An 11,231-nucleotide genomic window follows, 5' to 3' on the forward strand; every position below is an offset into this window, starting at 1 on the left:
GAAGCATGTAATAAGTATTTTTTAAACAAATAAATTAGATTTCATGATTGGAATATAATATGTTGTATTTCCCCCACAAAGTTCTCCCTTCCCTCTTTTTTTTTTTTTTCATGAAGATTTCTTTATCTTGGATTTCCCTGGGACGCACTTTGGAAATTCCATTGTGATGTATTATGGAAATCAAAGGAGACAATAATTCCAAGAAAGGTGTGATTGACACAACTGGGAAACTGAAGAAATTTTGGCCTGCTTAAGCTGATGAGTAGGTTTAGACAGGGGAAATGGTTTGTAGTCTTAGAGCGGTGTGTCTTTCAGTGCAGTGGAATGTCAAAGTCAAGGGAATCAAGTTGGACATAGATGTTGAAGAAAAAAGCCAGGCTAAGTTAGCCATTCAAGGAGTTTAGCTTTGGAAGAAAAGGGAGGAAAGTAGTTAGAGCTGCAGGTTCAAGACTAGGTGCCTCCTTTTTTTTGAGATGAGGAGAGCTTGGTTTAGTTTTCTGTTGTTTTTAAATGGTAACCTAGGGTACTATAATGGCATAAAACTTTATTTTTTAGTGATATTAGAATAAATAGGTGACCTAAAGTACCCATTTTCAAAAAGTAGTGGAATCAATGCTGCATGGGGAATGGATAAAGTAGGATCTTAGGAAATCCTCTTATTAGTTTTGTGCCTCTCTTTCACCACGTGCCCTCCTCCATCCTTTTTCCTTTTTTTTTGAGAGCCCAGTAGGAATGAAAGGTGTGATGTAAATATTAAAAGTTGGTGCTAATTGCTTGCTTGTTCCTCCTTTAGGGGATAAGCAGTCTGCTTTAATGTGTGAGCTTCTAGGTCATTTCTGTACTTGAAAATAGCTCACCTAGGTTTCACACTTGTCACTATGAGTTGGATTAATGTTCAGATGAAAGCTTGTACCAAAGTGAGGCATAGTTTAAAACATTTTATGACAGTTTGACTCTTTCTCCCTCACAAGTTTCGATGTATAAAAGAATTTCTATTTTGAATTTGCGGTGGAATACTTTAATCACGTTATCTAGGCTTGAACTTTTGAATATTTTTTGGCCTCTGTAGTGTGAATTCATCTGTTTCAGGGTTAGTTTTACTGAGAAAAACTAAGAGACGTTGGCCATTTTTAGTTCATTTATTAGTCGTGGTATTTGAGTGCTGAAGTGGTCAATACTGACAGGGATGCCAAGGATTACTTTACAGAGCCCTGTGCTTTGTTTCCATTGTTGTCTTTGGAATGAATTACTTTAATATCATTTGAGGAAGAAATGAGATTGGTTTGAATTCCTCTTCAGGACTAACAAGTATTCTTTTGTTTTGATTACAGAATTTATATACATACATGTAAGAAAAGCAAAAATGTCAGATGATATCAGGAAAAGGTTTGAATTTCCAAATTCTCTTATCCAGTCACAGGTAATTTTATCTGTCTATCTGTCTGTCTGTCTGCCTATCTGTCCATCTATCTATTTTTGCTTTGTGGTAATGAACGAACCTTTTTGGTGGATTGTTAATTGAACTTTGTATTTTTAACATTAAATGTTTTATTCATCTACACAGAAATTTATCTTGCTTTATTAAACAACTTTTATATGAGTTAATTTAAAATATATATTTGACGTAGGAAAGTAAATATTTGAAATTAATCAATTTCAGCTAACTTCTATTTATATTATAGTTGTCTTCCTAGAGATAATAAAACCTTGATTAACTAGGAGGCCCTTGAAAACGTATTTTTTTTCTAGTCTGTAATTAATTTTGGAGAATAGAAGCAAATGGTTATATATCCACACAGTATGAGGGATTGATATTTAAAAAGATATATTAAACAGGGGTATTACTATTAAGACTAATAGGGTTTTATAATAATGACATTCAATCAGTAAAATATCCTAGATTTAAGAATTTTATTTATATACTATGCTTACTAAGGCAAGAGATTATGATATTATATTTTAGAGATGTTATCTCTAAATAATTTTAATTTTCAATAATTAGCGTTGAAACAAAAATGGTTTTCTAGTTAGCCCTCAGCTAACTAGATGCATTCTGGTTAATCAAGGTATTATAATAGCTTATTGTCTTTTCTTGTGAGAGTAAACCTAAGGAACCAGAAGAAACCTGCCTGAAGACTTAGTGACATACAGCATCTTGGATACTTTCAGCAGTTAACTTCGGAGATGCCTTCTGTGGGAATTGACTTAGCTGGGTAGTGGGGAACCCTTCCATGAGGAGTAGAACACTCCTTATGCAAGATTCCCTTCTACCTGACTGGGTTGGAGTCATATGCTACTGTGTGCAGCACAGGCCCTTAACGTGAAGAAGATGAAGGCTTGGAAGATACTGTCCACAATTTTTATTTTTCTGTGCTTATGATTAGCATAGATAATCAGGAGATGCCTATGTGTATTACTGTTAGATTAAGTGAAAAGTGTATATATTTTGGATGACACAGGATGTCCATTTAAATTATTCTGTTATGGAAAACTTAAGTAGCAATATAGCTGATTTATCATTGGATTTTGTATTCTAAAATCAATTTAGGCTATATTCTCTGATGTCAGGAGGATAAATTGAAAAGTAAGTTAGTGAAATTGAATCTGGTAGAGGGTAAGAGGGGGAGGTATATATCAAGCTTATATTCTTTTAGCCCTTTTTCTAAATATGGACTGTAGCTTTATTTTCCTGTTGTTTCATATTGGTTATATTAGATTCTTGTGATTGTAACCTGTCCTTTGTGAACACTTCTTATTGTTTGTAACCACTGCTCAGTGTTAGCACCATATTTCCTTGATTCATACACATCTTTTTTTTCACATTTTTACGTCTTTGAAATTGGATTACATCTTATAATCGATGGCAGCAGCCGTGGCACAGTTGGTATTGTCTGCATATGCATGAACTTGGCCATAATTTTTTAAATGAGTCTGAAAGAGCTCTTTCAGTAATATAAAATAAAAACTCTTAATTATAAAAAGTGTTGAATATCATAGGTGCAGCCCTTTTTCCTTTCTTAGTAGTGCATAAGATAATGGTGCATCTTGCAGTTGATGGCCAGTTATTCAATGAACAGGTACTCAAGCTATTCACTGATTCTCAAGTCTTGTTACTAGCCCTTTTACCAGGAGATATGAGACAGTAAACTAAACTTAATATTCATGTAAATGGGTAACTTGGATTGCAAGACTTAGACTATCAAGCATTATGGCCATAAATCAGTTTTACCATGTGAAATACAAAAAGAAATCAGGAAGGAGTAGCTGCTCTATTTTTGTTTGTGCTTATCTAGAGACTTTGCAAGACTGACAGCTATTCACGGATACATCATACACTGGTCCAAAGTGCAGGATGGATAGTTCTGCAATAGCCAAGTGTTTTCCCAGCCTGTACACAGAATGACTGTCATTGTTGCTAGCCTACTGGTGCTAAGATAGTAGTGCTGGGTAGGGCTGAAGAACTAAGAGAATGAAATTGAGGCGGCAGGAGGTAATCATATTTGTGTATTTATGTAGCCAACACTCCTGTTAGAATCTTGAGTTTAATTTTGGGCTCTTTGACTAAAACAGGATATGGGAAAATTTTAGAGAGAAAATTTAGAGGCCGAAAGCTTATTAAAAGGCTCACACCTATGAGAAAATAGTAAAGAAATTAAAATCATAGAGCCTAGAGGAGGGAGAAGAGAGGTGGTTCAGATCTATGTCAGCTATAGTCATAAAGATGAGGATGAGTTTTCACCATCTTTATTAAGGGCATGATGAAGCATGATGGATTTCATTTAGATACAAAGTTGATTTTAAAAACTCTGGGGTTTCTCATTTGTCTCATGGTTTAATGGATTAAGCAGTCTCGAGTTATCATCTAATACTAAATGATGGCAATTTGAATGGAAAATCTGGCAATTTTCTTAACATCTGTGAAATGAAGTTTGTTCATTGGTAACCTGGGATAATAATGCCTACCTTGAGGGTTGTTATGAAGACCATAAATTATACATGTGGTATGCCTAATTCAGTGCCTGCTACACAGCACATATTCAATGACTGGGAATTTTATTTATTACCAATTGACTGCCTAGCATACTCATACTCATATCAACTAATATTGATGTTACTTACCTTCAGAAGCACTATTGGGAGAGAAATTGGAGTGAATATATTCACTAGTTTTCTTTGTTTTTTAGGCTGTGGGTCATCTTATTGCTGCAGTCCTAAAGGAAAATGGTTATTCAGAAAAAATCCACCAGTCTACAAACCAGGTCTGTATTTAACTTTGTGCTTTAGTTCTACTCAGATATTTCTAAAAGTTGGAGAACATATGAACGTCTCTTACTTCCCTCACAGTTCAGGTCACCATAGAAATGATTTTAAACTGTGAAAAGTTCATGGCCTTTTTTTTTTTTTTTTTTTTTGGTGTGCCATCGTTTTATTCCATAGCATTCTTTTAAATTTTAAAATTTGCTACAACAGACTTCATGAATGAGATGTGGAGGGGGCAAAAAGGGGAATTCTTATGACTATTAATGATAAATCACATAGGTGGGATGAGGAAAGGCATGCTTTAGAGAGGGCTGATAGGGTTGCCTCTGAGGGAGTACATTTAGTTAATAGAGACATTGAACACAGTGGCTCTATTTGGGTGTAGGAGATTTTTCCTGCTTCAGGCCAGCCCCAGATGTGAGTTCTAAGTGGAGGAGGTCATGCACTGACAGTGGGAGCTGGAGGAAAAATTCTGTATCCATGCATAGGGCAGGCCGGTGCTTGTAGTCAAAGTAATGCTTACTGAGATACACCACTTGGGTTTTGGTTGACCAGCAGTGCGTATTTTGACATGCTGATTGGGAAATTGTTTAAGAGAGGTACTTAAAAGTACACTCTACCAAGAACATAAAAGACAGAGATAAGATTTTTTTTTTCACAACAGAGATAAATTAATTTCCTTTCTCTCACGTTCCTTTTGATTAGCTGCTCCCAGTTACATTTCTTTACAGCTTCTACTGACATGATGAAGTAAGTGTGGGGGTATATTAGCGGCATTTATCTGGTGTTTGTATGTAGTCATAGAAATTAGGTTTTCTGAGAACCCTGATCTTAATCCTGCCTGTAATCACATTATATAGCCTGAAAAGATCTAGTGGTTTTACTTAAACAGCCAGGATTTATTAAATGTCATATCCCTATAATTTAATGTTTCTTCTTCTAGTAATATATGAATGCTTACTTCCGCGAGGACCCAGTATAACCTGAGGCAACACTTTGTTTCTTTATTTTCTTTTTCTGACTTAGTAAGTAATGGAAAAATGACATTTAGAGCCCTTTGAAATTGTTCATGCAGGTGAATAAATTTCCTTCTGAGTAAAAGGAGAAATGGAATATAAATATATCCTTCCTGTAGTGATAACTGTTAACGTATTATTCTTTTAATGGTGGGATCCAAGAGGCTCTCAGAGCCAGTGACAGTGGGAAAGTGGGCATAATATGATGGTGATTTCATTCTTTCCATTATTCTTTGGGCACTGGGGATTTTTTTTTATGGGGATCTGTTTTTCCCCAAATTATAAATTTCACTAATAAATCATGTCAGCAGGAAGGAAAAATAGCTTCAATACATGTGTATGTGCCTTTTTTAAATAAAAAAAAAAAACAAACTGTAAATCTGAATGGACTGAACCCACATACATTCGTGTATAGGTTTATCACTAGCAGTCAACCATTTTTTGGGCCATAGACTCCTGAGAAAGTTATGAGAGCTAGAACCTCTGCCTTTATAGGGCTTTTTAAGATAAAGAACTTAGGTTTACTTATGTGCCCTTCCAGTGCTTTTCTGTCGAAGAATACTGACTCATAGTGTGAGGGGGGAAAAATCACAGCCTCTTTCTTGAGCAAAACAGTTTTTCTATGCTTTTGTTGATAGTTATGGAACTAACAGTTTGCTTGTGGCCTGCACTACTTCTCTCCCTTCCCTCTGGGCCCACACTAGGCTTAATAAATGGGGGGCAGGGACATGGTAGGTGGGTGGGCAAGGGGGCATGCCTGGTGGAGGGTGGTGATAGGAGAGCAGGAAAATCTCTGAAAATGGTGTTGCCGTTTAGGGCTTGAAGCATAAATACGATTTGGAGTTCACTTTAGACTAACTGATATCCTGATACTGTTCGTGTCTGGCTAAGTTGCCTGGTTAAAGAACTGTGCTACAGCCAGATCTTAGTTTTGATCCCACATGGGCTTTATTGTGTCAGTTGAACTCAGGTCATACCTCTGCCTGCATTCTGCCTTATATGGCAGCTGAGATACCAGCTGGGAGAGAGTTATATCAGAACGTATCCATTATGTCTCTTGGAAAACCGACTTTAGTCTAGAATGACAACAGCCACAACAGTCTCATCTTTGTATAGGAAAGCTAGCCTACAGTGAATGAATTACATTGTGATAAATAGTTGGGGTGCATGTGTGTGTTTGTTGTTCATCGGAAGTGTCTTTTAATCACTGGTTGGATTTCAGACTCCTGCTTTGAACTTGCTGTGGGAAAAGTGTTGCAGTGACAACGTGGTGGTTCGAACAGCCTGCTGTGAGGGTTTGGTGGCACTTGTTGCTCAGGATCATGCGGAATTCAGCTATGTTCTCAATGGGATACTCAACCTGATTCCCTCGACCAGGTACTCTTTCCTCTGTGCTTGATCAGTCAACAATTTAAGTTTTTAGAAAAAATTCTCTAATTTGCTATTAAGGGTCAACATTCATCCTGGTTGCCAATTACTTTCCTTTCAGTTAAATTATTATGCAGTTGATACCTCATATGTGGTGACACCATGCTAATTTAAACCCTGCAATTTTGGAATTTGTGGTCATTTGCTGTACTTAAACTTATCATTGCTCTGTTTATGAAGGAAAGAGCTAAGTCATTTATGACTCACAATAGCAATGCAAGTGCTTGACTTATGTTAAGAAGGAAGGTTGCCCATAAGCATTACTACTTCTACATTTGTACAGTTTATTGGTAATACTTGACCAGCCCTTAGCATTAATAATATGTATTATAAAATATTAGCACTAATTTCTTTAAAAGTATTTTGTGATTTAGACATGTCTTCTCTCTGATTATTCCAAGTTAATAATGTTTTGTTCTTTGAATTTGTTTGGTGTCTTAGTCATCTAGTGCTGCTATAACAGAAACACCACAAGTGGATGGTTTTAACGAAGAGAAGTTTATTTTTTTTCACAGTTAAAGTTTAGGCTAAAAGTCCGAATTCAGGGCATCAGCTCCAGAGGAAGGCTCTTCCTCTCTGTCGGCCTTCTTCTCTTCAATGTTCCCCCGGACTAGGAGCTTCTGTGCGCAGGGACCTCGGTCCAAAGGACGCGCTCTGCTCCTGGCACTGCTTTCTTGATGGCATGAGGTCCCCCTGTCTCTCTGCTCACTTCTGTCTTTTATATCTCAAGACACTGCCTCAGGATACAATACAATCTTGTAGACTGAGTCCTGCCTTACTAACACAACTGCGGCCCATCCTCCCTCATTAACATCATAGAGGCAGGATTTACAACATATAGGAAATCCACACAGTACCAGGAATCATGGCCTGGCCAAATTGATACACACATTTTTTGGGGGACATAATTCAAACCATGACATTTAGTATGATGATATTTAGTCCATTCACAGTCTGAAGGTAATAGAATCATAAGGGATAAAAGAACTGACTCTATTCTGAGATAGTCAAATAGGACTATGGAACCATCCCATGAAAGTGAGCACTTCTCATAAAATGCTCCGTGAAAAGGAGAGGCTACTTTGTGCTTAAAAAACAAGGCCTTTATTTATAAACCCTCATTTTTGCCTATTTTAAGTCATTTGGGCTTCACCCCACCCCCATCCCCCAGTCCCATCTAGTCTCCCTCTTTCTACTTGCTCTCTCCAGTGTTTTTTGTTATCTTTATTGTATTATCACCACAGTTGAATACTTAATCTTTTTTTCTACCTTCTGTAGAGATGGATTACAGCTGTGACTACCATCTGTGTAAGATGCCTTCCGGTGCTTGAAGTCTGTCAGGCTAACTATCCTCTAGCTCTTTAGCCTTTCTTCGTAAATCTTATTCTTTTCTCTCAGATCACCTCTTTGCGTCTTCTGGAACCTTCTTCAATTTTTGTTTATATTCTGCTGTTTATAGTTATAAAGTCCAGACTGTTTAGCATGGTATATAAGCCCTTCTCAAAGTAGCTCCAGCCTACTATTCAAGCTGTGTTTCCTGCGATGAACCCTCTTGTTTAGCCAGACACAACTGTTCACTGTTCCTGAGCCTTTGCACATTCTCTGCCTCTGTGTGGACTCCTCTTTCACCTTCTTTTTCTGCCATCATCCCTATCAGCCTTCAAGGCTCAGCTCAGATGTCACCTTCCCTGCCCAGACAACCTCCCTCTTCTCAGCTGGGTTACTTACTCTTTCACAGTATATTTTTTATTTACTTATATTTTAGTAGCCAGCACACTATCTGACACTTAGTAGGTGATCAGATATTTCTAATAAGTAAGGGTTTGATCACAGCTAAAAACATTCATTTTCTTTCTTTCTATATATACACATGCGTGCGCACATAAACACACAGACACGCACAGAGACACACAGTTATAGAAAGATCCTACTCTATGCCCATTAAAGTGGTAGTTTGGGGAGGCTTTTTAAAAGTGAAGATTTTTATGTGTCCCTCTTTTTCTCACTTATTGGGTGACCTTAAGGAAGGTACCTAGTTTCTCTTTAACTCTTTTGTCAACTGCAGATAATTGTATTTGTTCTCCCCAAAATAGTTTTCAAATGCCTAAAAAATCTACAACCATAAAATCTATTTGCTTTGTGTAATTGAGCTATTTATACTCAAAAAGTAGAACATCAAGAGCTAAGGGTGATGTCTTCTGTCCACTTAAGGGGTAGTTAGAGCAGGCTAAGGATCCCTGCCGGCGCAGTGGTTAAGTGCTCGGCTGCTAACCAGGTCAGTGATTCGAACCCACCAGCTGTTCTATGGGAGGAAGATATGGCAGTCTGCTTCTGTAAAAGTTTACAGTCTTGAAAACGGTATGCGGCAGTTCTACCCTGTCTTACAGGGTCACTGTGAGTCAGAATTACTCGATGGCAACAAGTGGTGGTGGTGGTGGTAGGGCAAGCCTGGTTATACCCTTAATTCCAGAAGGTCATCTTAGAAAATGATGTCGATATGGGGTATCATTCACACATCAATATAAATCCATCATTACTATTGTGTCATCCATATGTATTACAATTTGTCAGTGATCATAGGTTTTTTATTTAGTAATTATTTATTTTTGAATAGATAATACATTCATATGGTACATAATTCAAAAGAAAATATGAGGCCAAGTCTCTGTCCTACCCATTTCTCCGTTTTTCTTCTCAGAGGCAAAAATGTTACCAGGTCTTATTATCCTTCTAAAGATATTGTATGCGTATAAACTGAAAATTTATGTGTCTATATTTTTCCTTTTTTAAAATAGAAATAGTTGCCTACTGTACATAATATTCTTTATCTTGCATTTTTCAGTTAAAAAATTATCTTGGAGCTCATTCCATAAAATACATAAAGAGCTTTCTAATTTTTTCCAGCTACGTAATATTCCATTGTATGGACTTGCCGTAATTTAACAGTTCCCTATTGTTTCTAATCTTTTCCAATTAAAAACAATGCTTCAATGAATAATCTTATACATATGAGTCACTATTATTATTCAAGATCCTTTGGAAATATGGCCAAGACATGGGAGAAAGCCTTGAATTTTACAGTAATCAAATTATGAGAACTTTAACAATGAAAAAGGATCTAGGAAAAAAAGATTTTTTTGAAGTTTCTTATTTGAGAATGTTCATGTTGTCTAAATTATTAGCCACAGAGTAACGTAGACTGAGTAGACCCTGAAGCTAACTGATTTAATTTTTGAATCAGTTTGATCATAAAATGTGTTACATAAGTTCCAAGTTTTCATTATTGTTACCAGCAGTGGTAATAATTATTTATGTGTCAGAAAACAGAATTTTCTTGATTTGCTTTTTTTCAAGTAGCAGAACTTTGCGGTTTGTAGTGATTAGAAAGACTATACTTTGCACTGTTTATTTATTTACTTTTAAAAGAGAAAAGGAAAATGAGAATCAAATTAAATAAACAAGCTAATTAAAAACAGGAGACCCAACAGCCCCCTCCTCCAAATGCTGCAGAGAGAATCTTCTGAGACGGAAAACCATTTCTATCTTTGCGATCTAAAAGCAGGAATGACTTTGTCGTTTCTGTATGTTTTTTGGCCGAGATACTTTGAGTCTTCAATTTCTAGCACTTTGGTTTCTGCGTTTGTGTTTTTAAAATAGAAGTTTATTGAAATCACAATGATTACTCATCTTTGATTGAGAGATATAATTCTAAACTGTTATCTTTTCATCTTGCCTATCCACTAGCCTAGCATCCTTCAAGAACTGAAAGAGAGGTATAGAGGAAGAGAGAGAGAGAGAACACGAACGTTGGTTGTGAGAAGTAACCCACTAATAGAATAGACCTTTAGAGAATGTAACTTCAGGAGCTGTCTCGTCATTGTACATGTTACAAGTTGCAAGGAAAGATGGAGGGAAAAGGCCATCTCTTCCAGCCTTGTTACCTGCTCCTTAGTCCTTTGCAGGTCTGTTCTGTAAAATTCCGTTGGAATGTGTCTGATCCACCCCCACCCCCCCAGCCCACCTCTTTAAAACCCAGCCCACAATTTGAGAAAAATTGGTCTAGAGCCTGCTACATTGTATAGTCTAACTTTGAAAAAAGACTTGACACTTGTAAAACTCTGGTTGTCTAAACTTAAGGGAGTGGCTGGGAAAGTGTCTGGCTCTGCCTGAGAGACTGTTCTCTTCAAAGGAATATTTTGATGTTCAAGAGTGATCTCGGTTCAAAGCTGAGGCAACATGAAACAATTGCAAACTAGTTTTTATAGCTTCTGTAAACAAAGAAATGAATTTAAGGGCTCTAAAATGTTCTTTTAATCAGTAAGTTGGTTTAAAAAAAAAAAATTCCCTAAAGAGGGTAAAGGAAAGAATGGCACCACAAGGAAACGCACTGAGGAAATCATTATCACCAGTCCTATGTGAATTTTGTAGAAATTAACTAAAACTGAAATGAAAGTGAACGATATGTAGTAGCATGTACTTTTCTTGTCCTTTAAGGCATTGCCTGTTTTGAGTTTAGATTGTTTTTGT

The 11,231-nt window shown here is 36.7% G+C and overlaps 1 protein-coding gene across 1 annotated transcript in view; it reads left to right on the forward strand.

The window, feature by feature from the left end:
* The window catches only part of FOCAD (focadhesin), a 303,131-nt gene that overhangs the window by 19,074 nt on the left and 272,826 nt on the right, over nucleotides 1-11,231 (forward strand). The window contains exons 2-4 of the mRNA XM_012554721.2: nucleotides 1,332-1,420; nucleotides 4,185-4,259; nucleotides 6,499-6,653. Coding sequence (XP_012410175.2) covers nucleotides 1,364-1,420; nucleotides 4,185-4,259; nucleotides 6,499-6,653 — 287 coding nt within the window. The 5' untranslated portion in view covers nucleotides 1,332-1,363. The remainder of the gene's footprint in view (nucleotides 1-1,331; nucleotides 1,421-4,184; nucleotides 4,260-6,498; nucleotides 6,654-11,231) is intronic.

This window comes from Trichechus manatus, unplaced genomic scaffold (assembly GCF_000243295.1).
Source record: "Trichechus manatus latirostris isolate Lorelei unplaced genomic scaffold, TriManLat1.0 scaffold00025, whole genome shotgun sequence".
Taxonomy (NCBI): domain Eukaryota; kingdom Metazoa; phylum Chordata; class Mammalia; order Sirenia; family Trichechidae; genus Trichechus; species Trichechus manatus.